Source organism: Tetranychus urticae, chromosome 1 (assembly GCF_039701765.1).
Source record: "Tetranychus urticae isolate SD_2017Ah chromosome 1, NJAU_TeUrti_SD_1.0, whole genome shotgun sequence".
Taxonomy (NCBI): Eukaryota; Metazoa; Arthropoda; class Arachnida; order Trombidiformes; family Tetranychidae; genus Tetranychus; species Tetranychus urticae.
This window is the reverse complement of record NC_142958.1, coordinates 28312798-28337205: the sequence shown is the minus strand read 5'-3', so window position 1 is coordinate 28337205 and position 24408 is coordinate 28312798. Positions and strand designations below refer to the sequence as shown.

The 24408-nt window shown below is 31.2% G+C and overlaps 1 protein-coding gene and 1 long non-coding RNA gene across 6 annotated transcripts; one reads left to right on the top strand and one right to left on the bottom strand.

Moving 5' to 3' along the window:
- Positions 1–92: 92 nt before the first annotated feature.
- LOC107369825 (uncharacterized) lies at positions 93–24306 on the bottom strand. Its single transcript, XM_015937801.3, has 5 exons — positions 23963–24306; positions 3750–6584; positions 3423–3648; positions 3031–3338; positions 93–1346 (listed from the first exon to the last, which is right to left on the bottom strand). Exons 1-5 carry the CDS (start codon positions 24174–24176, stop codon positions 877–879), a joined length of 4053 nt encoding a protein of 1350 aa, XP_015793287.2. The 5' UTR covers positions 24177–24306; the 3' UTR covers positions 93–876.
- LOC107369847 (uncharacterized) lies at positions 10171–16624 on the top strand. 5 transcript variants are annotated; one of them, XR_016200944.1, is made up of 8 exons: positions 10171–10553; positions 10643–10730; positions 11494–11728; positions 11891–12290; positions 13008–13234; positions 13303–14081; positions 14291–14530; positions 14606–16624. It is a non-coding gene; the product is annotated as an uncharacterized LOC107369847 (long non-coding RNA). The 5 variants fall into 5 exon arrangements; XR_001570442.3 differs by having other exon boundaries at positions 10643–10751; XR_016200943.1 differs by having other exon boundaries at positions 10643–10751; positions 11891–12295.
- Positions 24307–24408: the final 102 nt, after the last annotated feature.

The following is a 24408-nucleotide window of genomic DNA, read 5'->3' as shown; positions in this document are numbered from 1 at the left end:
TCATCTTGGATGGTCATTTTTATTATGGAAAGCCAGCTATTCAATGTTCAACCTTACAGAATCAAAGGCTATAAAAATCAAACAATTTGTACTGAATGTTGAAATTTAGTTTAATATTAATGTGATTGATTAAAATCTTGTAAAATGGATTTGTAAATGAACCGAGAAACAAGTACAAAAAATTAAATGATTTACAGAGTAAAAAAGTTTAACAAAAATATATTTTTCTGGTTTGCCTGTAATGCTATTGTATGGAGGCAGTTGATTTGATGGATAAGAAATTTCTGGTTAAATTGGGAAAAATTGCTAATTGATCAACAGTGATTCATTTGAAAGCTAAATAGCCATTAACAATTGGTGATATAACTTTTGGGGAAAAATTGAAATCCATGGATGAGTATTTTAAAGAGTTACATAGTTGCTGCATGATTTGAAATGATTGGTAATTTTTTGACTTTTAGTAATGATTATGGGTTGATGACTTGATTTGGAGTGATTGAAGATGGCAAATGATGAAGGTAATGAAGATGATTTGATGAGAATGATATGGAACCAATCAAATTAGACCAAAATTGAATAAAATTAATGGCATCCGAAAGGTTTACAAGTGACACTTTGTGGCAAATTAACCATTCGTAAATTAATATATTGTAATATATTAATTATGACGATAAATACTATTGGCAAGTGTTTGATATAAAATTAGAGCTAATAAATAAATCTCAAGAAGTCTCTTGAAATGGTTATCCAAAAAAGTAAAGCAAAAAGCTCATGATGTTACCAAGTAAACATTGTAAATTGACTGATCGACAGATTTCAATTTGGTAAATGTTGACAAAAATAATCGATATTAATTCAATGGCAATCAACAGGCTTTCAGTTTGAATGTTTATTGGCCCCACCAACCCATGGATATCGCTCTGGACAAGGTTGACATGTTTTCATGAAACGAGTGCCACTCTGATAGCGTACATTGCAAACATTTGGATGATGACAAGGACCCGGTCTTTCAGAGGATAAATTTTCACAAGACCAGGGTTGAAAGCTTTTAATGGACGACAATGGAGTCGGATTCCTCATCCATTCAATCAACTGCCAATTGGTTAAAATATAAACATCTTTATTGGCCAGTATAGTGTCCACAAACTTGAGGAAACCTCTTCTGTGGTGATTGGTATTGAACCAGGCTGAATGGTAAAACAAGCCGAACGGAGCTTTATTGGTTGTGTAGTGACGGTTGAAATTTTTAAGCAACATCTCAAAGACACCTTCTTCATCGGAGGGGTTTGAACATGAATCGGCCATTGAACATCGTCCACCTTTCAGGTCTTCCCACATTACCATGCCTGTAAGGATTGAGAGAAATGAGAAGATACAGATTAGTCCATCTTTATTAATACAGTTTATACAATTTATAACAATCAATTTTTTCAATCATTCACTACGCAATGTCTAATGATATCAGTGTCTAGAGAGATGTATATTCAGTTGAAATAATTAATATATGAAATGTTTAATTATTCAATAGGTTTCTTTTACAGACAACCAGTATTGATTTTACAAACAGTTGTTCATCAATTTATCAAGGTTTAGTTAATAGCTTGGTTAATCAAGTTGGAATCATTAGCTTGCCCTCAACTGATTATATTGATTAAATTTTAAAAGCTACTAAATAATTTACCATCAACACTATTAGGGAATTTTGTTTTACTGGTTTCACTGAAAAGCCAATGTAAAATTAATAAGCATTAAATGTAAATCCTTCTCATTACCAACAGCATGTTAACTTGTTGGTGTTGCTAATCTAACTCAATCTAACCCTTATCGATGAGGTTTACAATTAAAAATTGGTAAACAACAATTGTAAGGTTATTTTTACAGTTACATTTGATTAATTAAAAGCTCTGAAAATGGTGGTTCATTAATATCCTTGGCTAATTGTTATTATCAAACATTTTATAAAGTGAAACGCTCTTGTCTGCCTAATTATTACAATTAAAAGCGAAATTAAAATGAAGCAAGATCAGTCCACAAGTTCGGAACAATTGTCAGTTTCTTTAAAAGTTATTGTTATTCAATTATTGTCTTATTGTTGCTCAAACTGTTCTAATTGTTGAAAGAAATGGCCATTACAGTTGAATAATAAAAAGCATAATTACATGTTAAACAAATTTTGATATAAATTCATGTTAAATTCAAGTACATGTAGATTTGTTTAAATGTTTAAATTAGCGTTGATAACAACTCTGAGTGTTAGCTGGTATTTTTATCATTATCCTTTAGTTTGTGTTGAGGATTTACAATTGAAACATCGGAAAGGTTTTCATGAAAAGGTTAACTTACAATGAAAATGTAAATATAAACTTATAATGAAAAATAATCCATAATAATCAACAATTTAAAGGTCACAATATTATTAGCTTTAATAAATTGGTCTAAAAATTGTGGTCTATTGTTATAAATTAAATGAAAGATTATAATAGAAATAGGTAAACTAATAATATCCTAATTGTTGGGGATAATTTGAAAGATGTTGATCATGTCCGGCTATCAATTTAAACATTTCTAATGAATTGTAATGAACAACGAAATTGAAGAACAGCTTTGAATCACGATTTATAAGCGTGATAATTTTGGTGACTCTAATTTTAACGGAAAAATTGTTGATTAATTGTTTGCTATCGTTTACAATTGTTAGGTAAATTTTAAATCAACAAAGCATGATTCTTTTAGGCTTTAATTAACCAAAGTTGTTTATTAGAGAGACTAATACTAATACTAATATATTAATAAAATAGTAAAGCACATATAAGGAATATTGTATAATTTACATGTTAGTTTACTGAATAAATGATGATTTCTTAAATTGCTTTTCTTAACTGCTCACTACTAAATTCAAGTCTAATTTGAACTTAATAAATCAACTAAAACAAGAGCGTAATTTGTTTTTGAGCCAAGGCTGATCCTTTTTACCAGAAAACACTTCAAGTTGATTACGAGGTTGAAAATTGATGTTCCTAATCAACTCACCAACTTCCCAAACACCGGGAAATGATTTAGTAGGACATGGACTAATCATACAATCATGATTAAGAGCATAATCCAATGTGTAAGGCCAAAATGGAGGTCTATTATCAAAGACTGGCATTGACGAGTCATATGTGAAATTGTCTTCGTGAAGCATTTCAAACATACGATTACCACCGATCTGTAAGAATGGAGCTCTCATTCCTCTGATGTCCTCCAATCGAACTCCTCCGTATAAATGAAGTATTTCCCTTTGACCATTGACCTCTTTATGCCACTGGCTTTTCGAAAATTTTTCCCCAAAACTGTGACTGAAAATTTAAAATAATTCATTTTTAGTTTGTCATCAAATTGGACAATGACTTTTATTGTTTTAACATTGTTATGACACTTACGTTACAGTGTGTGAGGCAAACTCATGACCTCTTGAGTAGAGGGTTTGAACTTGCCCGTAATCTGTCCATTCATGAGAAGCATAAAATGTTCCTAAGATTGGACATCCATTTGGGTTAACTCGCCCACTATTGAATATCTCTTCATATAATTCCCAATTAAGATCGTTTACAGCATCATCAAACGTTAATAACACAACTTGTGGTGTTTCATTTCTTTTAAGGCCGCCTAAAATTGATAATAAATTAAAGATGGATTAAAATATATAATCAACAATTTAAATATCAAAATAAAGAAATATTTAAAGATTTAAAGAATTGTATTGATACCTGGAATTGCAGGGCCTCCACAATTACAATCTGGAAGAAGGCATTTCCTGGGATCACATTTAACTGCTGTTGTGTATGGAGTTGGAGTTGGATAAACGGGTGCTGGTCTAGAAGGTGGTTTAGGTGCTATGGTGGTTCGTTGTTTTACAACTAAACGTTTATTTGTTGGTCGCGATTTTCGAGTTGTTGGACCTCTTGTTTTCGGCCCAAGTGTTATACCAGTAGTTCCGTCAATAGGAATTGATGAGAATGAAGATAATGGCGATTGAGGAGATGGCGGTAGTGAGGGTGAAGGTAATGGTGTTGTGGTTGAATCGAGATTAGATGCAGTTGCAGGCGTGACGACTGGGGAAGTTGTTTGTAATGAGTCTTTAGTTGCAGGCAAACTGGGTGTCGATTGTTGACGGGTTGTGGGTAAAACTCTAGAATCTTTCAACCCATTAACTAGTCTAGAATTTGGTGCTTCTTTGTTAATTGACAAGAAACCGTCGTCAGGCCAAGTGAGCTCATCCTCCACCTTGAGTCGTGGATTGGTTACAACACGCTTCTCAGGTTTTCCAGTTACCAGTGAATTAGTAATTATTTTAACTGGTTCAGAGTAAATTGTTTGAGGTCTTAAGGTTCGCAATATTTTACCAATAAATGGTGTATTTGAAGGAATGGGGGCCATTGAGATTGGAGAAGGAGTCGTTGAAGTAGTTGTAGTTGTGGTGGATGAACTGATACCAATTGAGGTACTTGTAATTACAGGACGCTCATTGTTTACCTGGTCTTTTTTGGGATCACTACTGGTTGAAGTAGATCGGTCATCTGATAGTCCGTTATTAGAGGTTAGATGGTTATTATCAAGATTTATAATAGCTTTATCATTTGATATTAGAGAGGCAATAAAATTTGCTCTATTTGAATCAGAATCTGGAAACTCTATTGTTCCTTTATTCCATTGGACATTGTATGCTGCATTATTAGATTCGGTAGGCGGCAATGGAAATGACATTAAATTGGTTTCTCTAGTCAGTGATGATGAAATTGGTGGTTGGTTCTTTGGTGGTGAAGCAGTTATGGATGAGCGAAATGGTAATGATGAAGATTTGTCAAAGGAAAAATCTTTTGATTCAGGTTGCCTCGATGAGGGAGAAGAAACTGAATTTGAAGACAAAGATGGTAAATTTTCATTGAATCCAATGGGTTTGGCACGAACGACAACTGAACCATCAGTTTTTGCTTCAATAAAATTTGGTAACATTTTAAAATTTTTATTCATCATTTTAACCTGATGCAATTTATTTTTCGGAACAATTTTAGGGACAACACGAACCCTTCCACGGTGCCTTCGACGACCCTCGTTAATGTTGAAAGGTACTAATATAAACTCTTCATTGCCATCCTTACGAAGCAACTGGCTGTTGGACTCAAGGTTCGTCAGTTTGTGAGCCATATTTTCAGGAATAGATTTCTCCGAATTATTTGATAATGTTCTGGTCACATTTTCATTGATTTTGAAATCATCTTCTGGATCGCTAGATTTCATTTTTGATCCAACAACTGCAAGAAGATTACCAGTTGGCTGTTCATTTGGCCTCGAAGCTGATCTACCTCGAGAACCACTGCTTTTAGATGTTGAATGAAAAGACTCATCATAGTTGTTTGGAGGTAAAAATGGATTATTGCTCCGAAAATTAGACTTCTCAGGCGTAATAATAGGAATATATTCGTAGCCAGGTTCAATATTATCTTTGAGTAAACGTGCTTCACGAGATCTGCCACTTTTGATTGAGTCAGACGATAGAGGTTTAATGAAAACGTTTAAACTGTGATCGGAAACACTTTGGCTTAATAGACCAGGAAGTTGATCAACAATTCCAAAGGTACCACCAACACCATCAGAAAAATGAATTCCTCCTTTACTATCAACAACCGGAGGAATTGCTTCAGCATAATTTGGTGCTTGAGGGTCAAACTCAAGATTAATTTTATTTCCATGGTTTTCTGAGTATCTGTCTTGATTCTCACGAGATCTAGATGATTCGATAAAAGGTTTACCAGAATTATCATCTGACTCTGCAGATGAGTAAATGGTAGCAGGTCGAGGAATCGGTTTTGGACTTGGTAAGGGTAAGCCATCGGTTAAATAATCAATTTCTGGAGCTTTCGATATTACAGGCTGTGAGTGAGGTTCAAAGTTGATACTGTTGCGCTGCCCTCCATCAAGCGGCTTTGAAGGTGGAGGGGAAGGTATAAATGAAGCTTGTGGTGGTGATGATCTGTTGCTATTGTTTTTGTCACTGACTGTGCCAACTGGTTGATCATCTACTAGAGTGTAATCAGGTATCTCTTTATCAACTACATAGTGTTCAATTGGACGAACAAATGACGAATTATTGGTTCTGATGATTATTTTATTGTAATTTGCGTTGATCCCATTGGGTCTGTCCTTTTCATCCTCATCGCTTGGTTCCTCTTTGACTGTGTTAGGCCTTTTATTGTTGTTATTATTTTGGCTGTTTGTTGATTGACGCACATCATAGTCAAAACCATCATCTCCTGAGCCAATATCAACAGTACTGAAAACTGACTTTTCATAATTTTTCTTCTCATTTGGACATTGGACGTTCCGAGGCCAATCACATGTCTGTAGTTCAGCGGAAAAATACAAACCACCGGTGCAACTTTCATGTAAAGGTTCTCCAAAAACACAGACAAAATATTTGGTACAATCACGTTTATCTGGAAAATAGCCAAATTTTTCGGGGCAAATGAACACTGAACGATTAGCAGCTGAAGGTAATAACGAGAAAGCAGTAAATCTTTCAGATTCACGAGCCGTTCCTAAATCTGTAGAAGCAAAATAAGAATGAAAATTAGTATAAAATAATGAAAAGCATTGATAAATTTTTGACGATTAGACAACATTTTGTGAAAAACACTCGACTATAACCTCATAACCGTGAATAATTGAGAAATATTTCAAGATTGAGATTATAATTTACAGTCATCATTATTAGGATTTGGTTGAATTTAATCCATTTATCTGGATTAAAAAACATTCATTGTATGCAATTGGAAATCTCAACACACCCAGAATCAACAGAAGTTGTTAATGTAATGAAAAATTTAAAATAAAAGGAAGAAAATTGAAGAACCATTTGGTTAGTACATCTCAATCAGTTTGAATAATGTAAAGTTGATAATAATCATGAAATGAAAAGTTATTGTCTCCATTTATTACACCCAATCACTAGAAGCTCAATTTTGATTTCATATTGGTAATCCTAATACAAGTAGTTACAAGAAGAGATTCAAATATGATGAATGTATTAAATCTAATGGACAATTGATTGACAGGTAAGTTTAGCATGTTTAGTAACAAAATTAAATATTAATTCGTGTATTGTTACCATCATCTTCATTTTTATCATCATATGGGTCCACCTTATATTAACTTTGGCACAAGTTGTACACACTTATACAATATTTGTTACTTTCACTTGCATCTTGGATTATCTTCAACATCTTCTCTTCATTTCTCCTCCTAAATTACATTAACAATTAAATTTTGACAAGCTGATACAATTAAAACAAGCACAGCACACGTAAACAGAACCATACAATTTCAGAATAATGATTGTGCTCTATGAGAGAGAAAGATTGTTTGAACAGTAATTTCTTAAATTTTAATGGCTTGATGGTAATCAGAGATGAAAATTTCCAATTGATGAAGATGATGATGAGTAAGAGAAGGAGAATAGATCGAAAGGTAAAGGTAATGTTTGCTTTGTTTTAAAGGTTTATCTAACTGTTCAAGGGTTTGCTTCACTACACTATAAAAGATGAAGGGAATAAACTAAAATCAAACTTGTATCCAAATTAATTTGAAGCAACAATTATTGCTTTTGATGATGATCATCCTCATTACTTTTATAAAAAAAGATAAGTAAATTACCAACCTGTGTAACTGTCTTCCTTCAATTCAGATCACAATTGAGGTCATTTTATTTGCTCAACTTTGATTCTCTTCTGATTCTAAGCTACACCTTTTTTCTCTATCCAGTACAATGGAAATACGAAAGTGAGATTTACAGGTTTTACTGTTTTAAATTAACAATCAATCAATTGAAATATTTACTTGACCGCCATACTTATTAAATTTTTGATTGCCTGATTTTTTAGTTGCTGAATAAAATCAACACAAGAAAATCAATAGCAGTTGTTGAGAGTCAAGATAAAGATGGAGATATATCATAGCTTTCAGTTCAGGTTAGATAACAAAATTATTTAAAACCATTGAAATCATGGTGATAATTAGGTGAGTTGGATTAACACAAGTATGCAAAAAGAGATGAAGATATCAGCAATTAATATTCACAAAAGATTCAAATTGATGGGTTTATCCATTGAAAAGCACATCACAAAAAAAAACGATGATTTACATTCAAAAAATAGAGGCACGCAATGTTGTAAATATAATAGTTATAAATATATTTCATGGTGATGATTGACTTGATGATCAGTGTGATGATATAAAGCAAAAAAAATGTATATAATGATTAATCCTTTCAATCATAAATTAACCATATGATTGAGATATGTCCAGTTGAAAGAGAAGCGTATATAAACAGGGAACAGTAAGAAAAAGGAGAAATCAAGTTGACTGATAAATTGGTTTTCATTGTTGGTTATCATCAGAAGGTCAATTACTCATTGGGACATGAATGATTTGGGAAGCATTTTTTGTCTATTGATCAGCTCCTCATCGTTTGCTTGTTGATAATAATGGTCACTTGTTGAAGCCTTTTGTTACATTTTTCATGTTTATTGTTGCAAGAATCATTTTTTTTCAATCAACTGTCATTCAATTGCATCATTATTATAAACTGATATACGGGATACAGCAAGTGAAGCACAATTATTTTCAACAAACTGTAGTCTATCACACCGTTTCCAAACCGTTTACTTAGGATTGTTTACCGCAATTATCTCATCAGTTGAAAAATAAGACTCTGGATATTTCCATACTTAGTCAACGGTTAAAATAAAAGATGAAATCTAAAGATAAGAAATTTCCTTTTCTAAAATTAACTGTTATCAACAAAGGCTAATGACGATAATGATGATGACCTATGAATTGTTCAGTTAAAATCTGTTAACAATGGTTTTAGCTGAAAACCGAAAAATCGGTTTAATTTGTTTTTTATCTAACAGTTGGAAACGCTATTAGTTTTTAAGACATAATCTTTCTCATTGTGCTCTTGTGTCTTCGACTTGAAATTTGTGTTTCTCAAGTAAATAATCTGAAATTGATTTTTTTTTCTATTAATAATTTTATTTAATTTTAGTCAATTGTTAACTTTATTGTGCCTATTGATTGGATTTAAAGAAGCAAATGTGAGGCCAAAGTGTACCCGTTTTGAGAAAACCTTTTAATTTGGAAATGATTAACTTTCATTTTATACCCTTGAAGATGATCTTCTCAAGTGTATCTTACCAATAATTTGCTTTCCCTGATCCTTTCTTCGTTATCCTGTATTTCCTCAATATCATCACGATAAGTGTCTAATGTTAATTTGATTGTGTCCATCAATAAATCTTAATTCAATCTTCAAGTTTAAAAAAGTCAATGAAAAAAAAGAGAAAGGTAAACTCATCACTTTGAAAAAAAGCTTCACTTTATGGAGCGCGATAAAGACACATCACGTTTCAACTTACACTTTCATCTTGACCATTCAACTTTCTTACCATTTCTTAAATATATCATTATTATAAATCCTTTTCTTTCACCAACAATCAACCTTTTCTACCTTCTCCTTCACCCCTGATTGTTGTTGGTGATTTTGTTGATAGTGTCGATTGTCCTGAAAGGTTTGTTGTTCTTTTACCGTTTCTTTCTTTCACTTTCACTTTCAATATACATGATTTCATCGGTGGTCACTAAAGGTTACCTGATTGCGATACATAAGAATATTGAGAACAAGTGAAGATAATTGTACCTGGTCAGCCAATTAAAACTTCAATTGTTAACAAATGGCTATCTCTTGTTTTTATTATTCAATTCTTTTTATTTATTTTCTTTCTCTTACAGATTGGCCTCTGATTGTTGATAGGAAAGTCCATAAAAACAACGGAATCACAACGGAGAAGGAAGGAAGCAACGTTTAATATCAATTATGTCAACAGTGAAGCTAACCAATTACAGTAAATCCACACTTTTTCGATATTTTTGGAGGTACTCCATCTATTGGAATAATTAATACTTTTCTCTTATATTTTTCTTTCTAATTTTTCATTTTAACTTGACCAATCAAAAAGGCTCAATAAAAAACAAAAGAAAGCGAAAAATCTATCAGCCCAGAGAAAAGTATTAATTATTCCAATAGATGGAGTACCTCCAAAAATATCGAAAAAGTGTGGATTTACTGTATGTTCATAATACTGTCATCACAGAATTAAAACAATGAAATGGATGAAAAGAAATAAATCATAATAGCTGATTCAAGTAATCTTTATCTCAATGATATTGTACTCTTGATACGTGCTAATGGTCATTATTGGTGTTAATTGTAATATAATGTAAACACTGAAGTAGAAAGAATTGTGCAAACGACTCTGAAACTTGGCAAATCATGGAAAGTGCTAGTGAAAGGTCAAGAAGAAGAACCGACAAGAAGAAGAAAAAAGCAAAGCTGAAAATGGGCGCAAATGTTGGCTCATTTTCAAATATTCAACCAGTGGGGAGTCGAAATGAAAAATATTGGTTTGTGATTGATGACCGATTACCGTTTTTAAGGATACTTCAAGTAAATCAAGGTATTTCAGTGGGAACCATAAAATGTAAACAATGAAAACACTGTTGATTTTTTCAAGGGAAACTAACATTTCAACGTTTTTCTTTTCAGGTCAAGTTCGATGGATTAAATGCATGTACATATTTGTTCGAAGATCAGAATGAAAAATTGGTTCATTTCTCACCCTTTGCTTAGCCAAGTTTGTATTTATCTAACTACGGTCAGTCGATGGTCACATTTTTTCCACTTATACTTTGTTGTTGGCTAATATTCGCAAATTGTTTGTTTTTTGTTTGATGCAAATAATTTCATTTGATACGGTTCAATAGAAGGATCACATGAAAATCCATTAAGCAGCTAAATAAGCGGAAAAATCTGGCTAATCTTGTAAAAAGCTGCTAAATGCATTTAGCTGCATCAACAAAAATCAGTGATGCCTTTTACGTTCAATTTTTTCTGTACTTTTCAATCTTCAATCAAGGCTAAAGTGATACAATGTAATGTTCATTTTGCTCAGATATTGTGGTTATAAATGGTTCAAATGAGTATAATTTTAATTTCGTTGGTAATGAGAACCATTTTTTTACAGAAAATAATTTGTGAGACTTTGAAATTCAGATTAGTATGGTCCACATTAGGATAACAATAGAGTTGAAATTTTCAATAGCACTAATGATGAAGATATTGATCAATTAATGGGTCTGTAAGCTCGAGCTATTTCGTGATTTGATTGTATCCTTGAATGTCGACTGATGATTCCAATGCAACTTGAATTTGCTTTTTCAGTAAATTGTGAAAACTTGTGTAAGTTGGCTTATAAATTTAAAGCCATTTCTCATTGAAATTACTTATCATTTAGGCGTTTCATTGCAGTTGAAATCATTATCGTTACCTAAAGATTATATAGTTATTTATTTTTGATTATTTTTTCTAATTTTCTAATTTTCTCTTTTCATTTTCAGGTTCGAGGTTAATGTTACAATGAAAAAATACAAAGCATCAACAATATTGCTGGAAATGAAGTTGAAAATCGAATCGTCTACTTTTCATTAAATTTGTTCTCAAGCTGCAATATCTAATTATACTAATGCAGAAAGCAACGGACAAAAATTTGATTACGAGTAAAGGAAATAAAGATTCTGGCTCGTTGATTGTGACAACAATTAGGCAATTACCATTCCCTATGAAACAAGTGAGGTAGGAAAGCAGAAACTTTCATCAATCTGGTAACATGTTAAATGGTTAAATTGTGAGAATCGACCTCAATGGAAACCGTTAACCAGTTAAGCTGTGAATCAGAAAAGAAAGAAAAAGTAGCAATCATCTATAATTTTGCGTTTTTTTCTACCATCTTCGTAGTTTCACCTCTACCCTTTTACATTTTCATAAATCATAACTCAAATGACCTTTTAGTCCAGATGTCCAGTTTATACTTATTAGCTGGGAAACGACTGTTTTTTGGAGGCTATGAGAAAAGAGAAATGCCGTTTATAACACTCAGGCCATCATAATGATTCAACTTTAAACACAGAAAGGCCAAACCATTTCTCATTTGAATTGTCCAAACAAGACTCAAAATTGGTCAACCTTTATCCAATCGTAACTGTCGAACTGGAAGACTTAACTCACGAAGATGATGGAACCATTTAATTATGAATCTTTACCAATTATAAGTAACCAATAATTTTGGAGCAAATTCAATTCAATTTACCCATTTACGTGCTCAAAGTAATATTGCCAACCATGGATTGATTAAACTGTAAGGTTATCCACATTATCATTTCAATTAATTTTATCTCATATTGAACCAAGTCCATCATGATCAGCAATTACGCACTTGGTTCTAGAGACACCTAACCATGACCTTTTTGATAATATGAAGTTTGAAATTGAAAATTGAAAAATTGATTTTTCAATCAATTTTTGGATTACAAAATGAAGGAAATATTTCACTATTTTTTATCAAGGGCTTTCGGATATCTTGATGTAGGAACATCGTAATTGTTAGATGAATTACAGTGATGATTAAATAGTAAATAGAAGTTGGTTTAATCAAAAAACGCGCATCGAATTTGGATTTGTGTTAAAAGGCAACGTTTACTGAATAGTTTCATGCAGGTTGCCAATTCTATTGAGTTCACTGAGATTTTCTCAAATTGTTATCATTTAATTAATTACTGTCCATTTTGTCAGTAAAATTTGATTGATCGATTACATTAGATTAACTGAACTGCAATAAAATTATGCTTGAAATGCTGTTAAATTGATCAACACTTAGCAAACGTTTCTTGTGAATTTACGTGTTAATTTGATTAATTTGCTGATTCCTCAAAACTCAGCCAGTTGTTGATCATAACTGTTAGTGTTGATATAATTTAACATATACTTCACTCAAAATTTAACCTCAAAAAATGCATTTAAATCAACTTATCTAATAAATTGTACTTTTTTTCAAATCATAAACCTTGTCATTCAGGTATTCAGCACTTTCATCATTTGGTGTCAAACTTGGCTCTGATAATTATATTAATTAGCGTACAATCATTCAAATTGTCCACTATTTAGCTTAAAGGTTAGGTGACAATAAGGACAGCACAAAATGTAACACTGAAGGAATGATTTTAAAATTTGAAATGAATCTTGGTTACTCTTATTATTTAAGCTAAATTAATTCACAATTGGCCTCATAAGACAAGAAAAGAGGTAAGAAAAGACTCAATTGACCATGTTTACGTTTTTTAACTAATTTTATAATTTCTTTCATAATTTAGCTCAAACTGAAGTCCAATAAGCACCCACGAATCAGGTTCATCATAACTTGCTTGTAAAACATTTGATTATTGCTATCTCCTTGATTGATTGGACCATAAAGGCTTGTTGTTGGAAGCAGATTTATTTTTAAAGCCATTGTATAACTCAAGATTGCTCATCCTTTTTACTCGTCTCCTCAGTTTCCCTGGTCAGATGATATTGTAATTGTTCATGATTCAGTTAAATGGATAAATTACGTGTAATTTGGTCAACAACATTGTTTATCCTGTTGATACACTTGAAGTCAATGATGATGATTCAAGTTGACGGAGCAACATGAAAATCAAACCATGGTTAATTATCAAGTGTAGTATACCCGTTCAATCAGATTTGTAGCTTGTTAAATAAGTTAATTTATACTTTTACCAAGGTGCATATTTAAAAGATCTGATTTATTGCGTGTTGAACAATCAAAAACAGCAACGTTTGTCATCAAATTAACTGAAAAAAAAGCCATACAAGCACTGCAACTCTACTGATCCTCCTTCATCAACAATATGCTATCCTCAAACGGCTTTTATTACAACAATCGTTTAAAAAACATTCTACCTGGTCTATCATTATCATCATTATTACTAGCTGGTATATATGATTACAATTGTGAACCTGGTTCAATTGGATGTTCAAATAACCGACACTAAAACCTAACCTTTACTGGTTGGCAAAGTAAAATTTGATTGCTAAAAAAACCTGTGAACAAGATAAACTCAACATTATTCTAATTTGCTTCCGCCTGATGGTAATAATACAAGTTAAATGCATTTTACATGCAAAATTATCATAATCAGAAAAAATTGCATTACATTGAACAGTTTTTTTTACTCAATTTCATAAACTTTCTTTTCGTCATCTTTCATTCCTCACCATGTTTCACCATTATCATCATCCTCTTTTTTTAACCATTTCTTCTCTTTGTTTTTTTCCTTTCTTTTTCTCTCCAATTTACAGTCTCAGACAATGAAATTGCGTTCAATGGGTTGATCAGGGAAAAAGTCAAAAATTCAAAACCCCAATTCAAAATATGGATCAAAAGGATGATCATCATGAAAGCTTGACATTAACACTACAATAACTGTTGCATTGATGTGATATTTTAACAATTTTGTAATTTTTAATCTATTATATGCATCAATTTGACGTAATCAACACACTCCTGAAGTGATGCCTGTTGTTTAATCACAATCAATGGTCAGTTGATCTTTTCTCAACACTTGATTTTAATTTTTTTTTCTTCCTCTCCTTCCTTATTCTATTCAATTTTAGTTTCATTTACACATTGTTGGCAAATATTTAAATGAAAATCTTGATAATGACGATTGTATAATATCATGAGAAAGATCTGTGCAAACGCTACAACCGCAATTGACAAGAAAATGAAGCAAAATTTAATGAATTTGATATTCAACTTATCAACTTGAAGCTCAAACGAAAGCGTATCAGGACAGGAGTAGAAATTTTACTATCCATTGTTGGTTTACATTCAAGAACACAATTGGTATCAATTTGGTTTACCATTTAAAGTAAAAGGTCAACTCTTCGATATGATAGTTTCTGTTGACACTTTTCAACTTGAATTTATGTGTAAGCTGATTGTATCGAATGGATGACAAAGCTGGTGAAAACACATGAAATTTCCAACATCTTACCAATACTGTTAATATTTGGGTTGGACTTGTACATAACAATCTGGTTTATTCATATTCATGCTGAAATTGATCATCGTCATCATCAACTTTTGTTCACTTGTCAACATTTGAATGGAATGCTTTTACTTTGGTCAATTGTGTTGTCAACTTTTCTTTAAAAAGGTTGAAGAAGGAAAAGTTGAGAAAAGGAAAGGAAAACATTATTTCTTCCGGTCATTCCTTGGGAAGAAATGTATCTCTTCACACCCTTCCGGATAGTCGGATAATGTTTAAGGATAGTTTACCTGAGTAAAGATTCGTGCTATGCTTACTAAAAGCATACAATTGTGAAGCTGATTAGTGCAATTTCTGTGCGTATTGTCACAACTGGACCAATGAAACTGGACGATGAGAGAGTGAAAGTCTTTAAATTGTTTCAAGTTTCTCTTTGTGTGAATAAGAAATGAAAATGAATCTCAAATGTAAAGACAAAAACAATGTTGGAATCAAAGATTACAATCAAAACAAGCTTCCACTCGCAATATGATTATCATTTAATTGAAACAAGTTGATGTTTAAAAAAAGCAGCTGACAAAGCAAAGCTAAAGAAAGAGTTGGTTACTTTGATTGGAATAGCTGAATCCAGTTAGTTATCATGATAATAAACAACAAGAATCAAATGAATAAGATTTAAAACCAATTAACTTGCAACCACAACAAGCCAAAACAAACAGTCAAATGAACGAAAGATGATGATCTAAATCATTTGCTTCTTAATTGAATAACTGGACAATTAAACAATAAAGAGGATCATCAACTGGCCAGTCTTAAATAACCCTGCAGCAATCAAATTGAAAGCTTCATCTTTTTTGTTTCCAATTCAATTTTAAACGTTAAATCAATCGAAAGGTGATCCATTAAACAGTTGAAAATGTTTAATGTAAAATGATCAATTTGTCTGGCAAATCAGTTGGAAAGGCTCAACACTTGGATAATTAAAATTACGCAGAAAGCAAATTTAGATTCAATTAGTGAACCTTTAAAGACACTTAATCTATTTAAAGAGAGCTTGACCTTACTTCGGACCAAAGCAAAATACCTTTAATCGTAGATAGCCTTTTGGATACAACAATCAAGCCTTTTTTTCAATCAAGGCCAATTAGTAGGACAACAAAAGAGACTTGAAATTACGCGTTTTTTTCTCGTTAAATTGTATTTATGTGACAAAATATTAAAGTTAATTATTTTAATGTTAACAAAAAGGTTGCAACTGAAACACAAAGTTGCATGTTTATCATGCTCATCATTCATTCACTTCCTCCTGTTAGCCTTGTTTCCAGTTCTCATCATCACCAACATCATGTATTCAGCCATTTTTTGTCACCATTTATGAATCTTCCAAAAAAAACAATCTTAATTTAACTCAAAACCATTTTGTTTTGTTTTTCATTGCGTTTTCAAAGCTAAAATTGTTTTGCCGTTTCTGTATCCCAATTAACATTAATTAACAGCCTGTCCATATTAGCATGCCTATTATAATCATATTTTTTTACTATTTGATATAAACAATTGAAAACTAAATTTAGTTTCATCATCACTGGCGTCATTTTGTTTAATAATGAGATTCTAATGGCAATAAAACATTGTTGACTTTTCATTTGAATGTAACTATTTTTTTTCTGGTCTACAGTTTCAAATAGATGATCATTTAACATTGAATTATGGTTAAATGAAAATTTGATGGTTTGGTGTAAAATAGATTGTGATTAGATATTGTAAAGGTTGTCACTATTTGAAATAATTTATTCACACTTGTTGATTTTGGCTGAAGGAAAGGGCGTTTAAGGTTAACAATTTGCTGATTGTCCTCGTTTTCATCTTGAATACAATCATATTTGTTGACACGAAATTGTTGTTTAACTGTTCGATATACACAATTTTAATCGTAAGCAAATCAATAGTCAAGTCAAGAGTCAATTCAAGTGTAAATGATCAATAATTTTGACCATTACAGACAATAATTTAGTGATGCTAATTAAAAGAATCTCTTTTTTTACAATTTCATTTCAGTCTAATTTCATGTTTCCTTATATTGCTGTTGAATGATAAGTTGTTTTTTTTGCTGGATTAAAGTAGTAAACTCTGAAAATCAGATCAACTATTAAATGATAATAATAGCAGGTCAACAACAATTCTGGTAAAGGCATTAACATTAAATAATAACGCTATTCGGGTGTGTGTTTTGTTTTATTTGTTTGTGTCCATTAAAACGGAACTGGTTAAGAATAGTGATTTAATATTCTGTATCAATTGTAAATTATCATGATTATTGCTTAATTTCACCTTAATTTAGTGGACATTGAAGATCAAAAGGTTGAAGCAGTAAAACCTAAAGGGTTTACAGACACTTTATGATTGAAATAGGGATTCCCATGAGTCGGTAGCAGCTGGAGGTTGATGGTACATGATCATTAAATGGTCATTTGGTAAATATGCAAGAAGGTGAAGTGATGATGCTTGAAGATGATGAAGGAAAGGTGGATGAAAATGAGTCAAACAAGATCGAGAAGAAAGGTGAGAAATAAGTGCAACTGTTTCCTTAATAATGACACAAATTGTTGACAATTGTAATGTTAAACTTGACTGATCTCATTAAACACTGAAAAATAAACACAATAATTATGAAAACCACATTTGTCTTGATGAACACGGATTTAAAAAGGATTCACGATTAATGGGTTAAAGGTTGGCCTTGATTACTTATCTGCATCTTTGCAAAAATATAATAATAATAAAGCCTGTCTAATTGTCAACTTTAATGTTCATTAATACCGGAGGCAAATTTCCCGCTCTTTACAACCATCATTAAAAGACAGGCGCAAAAGGCAGGCAAACATGTCTGACTTTGATTTTAAATATGAGATTCGGGTTTATATTTAGACGCTTATTACCGTAATGATCTTATTGTTATTTAATTTAAATATGTGTTAATTATATTTTCAGCTGTCTAATAACATTGACAATCTTCTTTTCTCCTTAAATCATCATTAATCAGTTCAAAGTGTCAAAATTTACAGCTTTGGTTAAAGGTTTCCAACAGCCTTTTCTGGTTTCCATTGGTTTCGTTTGGTTCAAGTTTTATCGTTTTTCATCAACTTATTAATCTTTGGTTAAGTCAAGTCTCGAACAATTTGGCACTTGATAGGCTTGGAGACTGATGCTTTTGATCTAACCTATTCTTCATGTTTGATTGACGGTTCCATTCGCTGTGTATATTGCGCTTTCTGGTCAACTGGTAATAGCTGTTGGCCATTGGTCGAGATTAAACTGAGAGGATTAAAATGATCTAACAACCTGTAATCATTAGATGTCAAACATGAACATTAATCCTGACAATAGCTAATTGATGAATGTATTTAGCTCAATTATTTAATTGAATTACATTAGTTTACACTTGATGATGGCTCATCATGGTAAAGATTGAGTGTTCAAATGGTTTCAACGACCTGTAAATCTGTTGAATGTTAATAGTTTCCTTAGTTGAACGCTGTAATTAAAGTGGACAGTTGCTTCTGTTGCCTTCAGTTACGTGCTGCAACTAGTCGGTAGTTGACAAAAATGATGGTTTTGGTGATGTTTTCGTTGTACAAAATGAAGACGATAACAACAGGAATGGAGATAACCAAGGAAACATTTTTTCAAGCTGTTGGATTGCAATAACGGTTTACAATGGTTAACAGTTGAATCGCCTAAAACATGATGAAGATGATATTTGTTTTTCAACTTTCTCTAGGTCGATCTCATCGGAATTGAACTGATTGTCTTCCGTGTATTTAAACTGTTTACATGATGATGGTGTTAATGAAGACCGTTTAATATTAAATATTCATAATAACCTGACGCGAAGAAACGAAAGGAGACATTTTGCTCTAATAATTGCTAAACTGTTCTCAACTTTCAACCAAAATGAAATGATTTAATATTTAATGGCTTTTTAAAATCTTAAATGGCACAAATTTAGTCACATAATTTCATAGGTTTGCTTTCATTTCAATTTGATTGCAATTTATGCAGAAAAGTTGATTACATAAATTTACGGATCCCAAAAAATGTGATTAAAAATGAAACATTTTCACCATTTTCTGATTAACCTTAAAGCCAATTTAAATCTCATCAGTCCAGTTGATGAAAAATAATGATAAAATGAAACATAATTGTGGTTATGAAAAGATTGAATTCATTGGAATTACCTTCTTAACTTTCACTTTTGCAGTTAAGTTTATCATTGGATCGCTAAATGAAAAGCAATTTCGTGATTCAAGTAAATCCTGATAAAATGAGCCTTTAGCAGCAAAACAAGTTGATTTATTAAGAAAACAAATGAATTAAATAATCTGGGTTATCAACGGAACTGGTCAAATACGGCAATAACAATAAACGGAAAATAAATTGTTGGATTTATCGTCTAATTATAAACCATTAATCGTCTGATCAAAAAATGTCAAAATCAAAGTGAAAGTCAACTTGAAGACAACCAGCAAGCCACATTGACTTGGACAAGATGAATACAAATTGCGCCGATTGAATGTTTACCCATTTTACAATTAATGATTATTGATCAATTAAGATGATTTAAGGTTGGATAAAAGTTGTATCATGATAACAATCGGTGAAACACCTTAAGGATCACCTTTAATATTCATACGTAAAAAAGTAAACTTGCCCTTGATCATTAAAAATGGTTTGATTGTTGAAAGTTAACGGGTAAACAGGCATTAAAAGTGAGCGCACTTTATGCGTTATTATATTTTCTGTTATCACAATGATCAGATTAAGATTCTCATTTGATTATCATGATTATTGAAGAGGCAAACACAATGATGAGGATAAAAGATGAACATGAAAGTGTAAACAAGAAGACATTTTGAATGTTAACAGACAAGAGTGCAAAAGGGTAACACAGATTGATTGTTTAAAGGTTGATGGTCATTACAATTTGATGATCTTGAATCATTATGTAAATCAGTTGCAATAAAGGTGCGCCTATTAGCGTTTGTTTAAACAGTGAAATTTCCGGTCAACAAGCAATCAAACAAAAAAACGATCTGATTAACAATGTAGTTCAACTCATAATTTTTGTCTTTCAAGTTGAATTGTTATATTCATTGACAGCTTACAATTGATGGTGATCAAACAATGTTATTAATCATTTCATTTAATCATCTAAATGGCTTTTACTTATCACAAAATTTAAAGTAAATATTTTTGCTGCAATTTTAATTGTCCATTTTAAGTGTTACCTTCAATTGTTGTTTAAACATTATTAATATATCATTGCATTCGCATAGTATTTTGTCAATAATAAAGACATTTCTCTAGTGGCGACCTTAATTGTTGGAATAATTAAGGTTCCATTAGACTAACAATTGACTGTAAATCATCTAATTATTTAGCAAAACAATAAATCATTAAACACTATTTTTATTGGCTAAGGAAAGGTCAATGTCAATGGAAGTGTTTTTTATCTCAAAGATCAATATTTCAGGCAAAATTTTGACCAGAAATTTGAATAAATTTGAGACTTTTCACAATTTAATTTCAATTCTGAATTCAAATTGTCAAAGTTTTCAAAATTCTGTTGTTCGTTTATTGATTCAATCTATAAATTGATTTGAAAGGTTTGACTAAAGAGGAACAATTTGAAACTAGAAATTGATTTGAATGCGTTTGGTTTAATTGTGTGTTCAATCAATTTTGATATGCAAAACTCAGGGTTGGTAATTGATTAGTTGATATGCAGGGTTATCAAGGAGAGCAATTGAGCAAAGTTGATTGTTACAATTGTTACAACTTTAACCAAACACTGAATCACAATACAAGTTTAATTCAATTTGACAATGTTATCAATCATTTCAGAAGAAAGTTGACAAATCGAAGTAAATCAATTCATTGCCATCATCACAGTTAATTGTGTTGAAAGTAAACTGTTAATTTTGTAAATAAAAGTTGAATCGTTAAAATAATTTTTTCTAATTTGCTCAAACTTAATGAACTTCTAGCCATGAACCATGAACAAATCTTCATAGTCCAAGAAACTTGAATTTGATGGTTTCAAAGAACAAATGATTTGTTGTTAATCAACTAGATTTTAATCAATTGTTGTAAAGCAATTTAACTTCCTTAATTCCTTATAAAAAGAAATAACCTTTTCTCTCATTTTTTGATTGCAAACGATTTCAATCTAAATGTTTCATTTAATCATAACAATAATGATGAAAAGGAGAAAACAAATTTACCTTAATTCACCTTAATTCACCTTGATTTGGGTGAAATTGTGTGTTCCTATTCATGAAAACAACAACAAAATAATTTCTTTCTTTTAAACAACAATCTAAATGAGAGTGAAAAAGTTAATCAAGAGGTCAACCAAGGCTGGGCTACTGATCATGAATCAACAATCATTTGTCAATTTGTTGGTCAATTGGTTAATCAATAATCATAAATTGATTCATATTCATATTTGAATAATCATTTCAATTAGCTAAATATATTCATGAAAAGTAAATAAAATTGATTGGAGAAAAAACGGAAATTTCAATAAATGAATATTAAATATTGATTATTGATTTCAATTCAATTTACAAACGGTCGAAAGTTTATTTAATTAAAGTTATTGATGATTATCCGATTACAAGGATTAAGGAATCAATCAAATGATAATCTTAAATTGTTTCAACTTTCTTTAGTTGTTTCATTGCAACTAATATTGAAAGTTGATGAAATTAAAGGTATATCAATGAAAGGTAAAAGCTGAGAAATGTTGATAACTTCCGATTAATTAAAGTTGATGGTAAAACTGATTTAATCACCAACCAAGAAATGATCTAAATTCATCTTCTTTTCCAATTTCAATCTGGATTCTGAAAATATCGTTTCAAAGATTCTATTGTTGATTCAAGTAAAATAATCAACATTTTAATTTAAGAGTAATGAAAATGGTCAAATATGATATTAAGAATCAATCGTTTCATTCAATCTAACAATTCATTTGGAAAAAAGTAATTGGTAAAAAACGTTTTCGCCATTTAATCCCATAATGATGAAGATGATAAAGATTACTCATTATCTTCATCTTTAATCATCAGACATCATCAGGTCAAAATTGGTGCTTCATTCGGTTCCGTTTACAACGAATCAAGTTGATTCAATAAACCAATTTTTCGTCCAAACTACTTTTCCTCCTTTTTTTCTGGTAACATTGTTTGGGAAAAAGACATTTGGATTGGTCAATGAGATGGAAATGATTCAGACTGAACATGAATAGTTTCACTTTTTGGCCATTTCTCGAAATTCGATACTTTCGTTAACAATGTTTCGATTGTTGCACCCAAAGTGTGACTAGTGGGTGTTGATTGGTCAACATTAATTGACCAACACTCCTTCAATGTTTTTTTCCGAAAAATGATATTTTCTTTTTCAAATCTTTACATAATCATGAGGTTACAAGCTCAAGGGTGTTACTGAGCTTTTATGAAATTCAATATTGAAAAGTTGATAGCAAAACAATAATCAATAAACTATTTTGCTTTTCATTAAACTTTCTTTGCTCTCATTAACCAGCTATTAATTATTAATATTGATCAGTATTTTGGTTGTTGAGCCAAAAGGGTAAAAATTTCAATCTTGCAATTTACAGGCTAGTGAATCAAATAATTGTTAATTATTTGAATTGTTTCAAACCTTAAAATTGGCAATAAAAAATGGTCTCTTATATAAAAAATTGGCAATCAAGTTCATTGTTTCATTTGGTTGCAAATTGTAATTGTATCACAACAATTGATAGACAAATGTTTCCAATGATAACGTTGATTGAATGTGATGATTGGGAATGGATATGAAAAAAAACATTGTAATTGAATTGATATTAATAACATTAATGATGTGAGAATAGATTGATATGTAAATCTATTTTTAACAATCAATAATGATATTAACATGATGATATTAAAATAATAAAGTCAACTGATTAACACTTGATTCATGGTAAATTGACTGTTTGATCGGATTAATGGTTCAATATAAAAAAGTGGATTAGCATTATTTGGACAACACTGATGATAATTTTACACTTTTGGGTTTGAACCCATTTTGTTTGTAGCTTTTCTGGTTACTTGAGATGCTATGTTTATACATTATTTGGACAGATTAATGGTTGATCAACTTTAATTTGGTCAATCAATCTTTTTGTTTCTCTACTAATATTACAATTGTTAATCTTGATACTCATCATTTGTTGTTTCAAATTGTTGGTTCTTCCGTTCAATTTAGATGTTTTTGTTTACTGAAATGCTGCTGTTTATCATGTTGATTAGGATGGGAGATAAAGATGAAGTCTAACAAATGGTTATAATATTGAAACGTTTGCATTGTGATTACTTTTAATGGTCACATCAATTGCTACTGGATAACAATTGATTGATGTACTAAGGTAAATGTAATTGAGATGATTGAAAGAAAACAAGAAAACAAATGATTATCATTTGAATAATATGATGAATCAAGATGAAATGTAATAATAATGATAATTTCTGGCTTGAATTCAATGAGAATCTGATCTATTTATTGGAATGTAAAAAATATAACAAATCAAGATCAAACTGCATTATTATGAGCTATCTGTGTCTATTTTGAGGGTCAATTTTAAGGTAATATTTGAGCAAAAAATTGATTTAATATCAATGTTAAAGCTTGGTAAACCATGAATTGGGTGAAAGTCGAGTTGAGACAAGCAAAGTTCATATTGTAAGTCTCTACCTTGAATTACCAGAATCGGCAAGACAAATAGTTGATTTGAATGTCTATCTAGATCAAATTTCAAACAATTTTGTTAGAAAAATGACTTGAATTGACTGATATAAGGCTAATTAGTCGATCTTTTGGTTGTCCTTTGAAAATTAGGTGTGCATTAGGTGAAAATGTGCAAGGGTTGACTTACTTGACAAAGTTGACCTTTTGCTGCGATGATTACAATCCTTTGGATGATTTGTTAAAGCTGGTTCCCTTAAATGAGACAAATTGTTGACTAGAACATTAATATCCTTTTGGTTTCCATGATTTTCCTGTGGTTTAATAAATTTGTTGGTTTCACCTGAAGTCAAATGGCAACAACACAGTAAACCAATGGATATGATGAGTTGTTGATAAATCATCTTTTCAGCCTTTAACTGCCTTAATCAACTGACAATGTGTTACTATGTTGTTAGTTATTCATTGTTACTTTCACTGGTCACAATTGAAAATTTGATTCATTCAAATCAGCAAACTTTTTGCAACTGTTGCCTCTTCAAACTAAACTTTCGTCCATTTTTTACTCTCATCAAGACTTTTTTAGATTTAATTCTATGGCTGCTCCATCTAGCGGTAAATTTTTCAGCTATGGTC

What these genes read in the sequence shown, in the direction of transcription:
- LOC107369825 (XM_015937801.3), bottom strand. Translation starts at nt 24,176, where the DNA reads ATGATTTATCAACAACTCATCATATCCATTGGTTTACTGTGTTGTTGC. An exon ending in TGGAGGCCCTGCAATTCCAG is followed by an intron (nt 3,649 to 3,749) that starts GTATCAATACAA and finishes TATCAATTTTAG; the next exon opens with GCGGCCTTAAAAGAAATGAA. An exon ending in TTTGCCTCACACACTGTAAC is followed by an intron (nt 3,339 to 3,422) that starts GTAAGTGTCATA and finishes TTAAATTTTCAG; the next exon opens with TCACAGTTTTGGGGAAAAAT.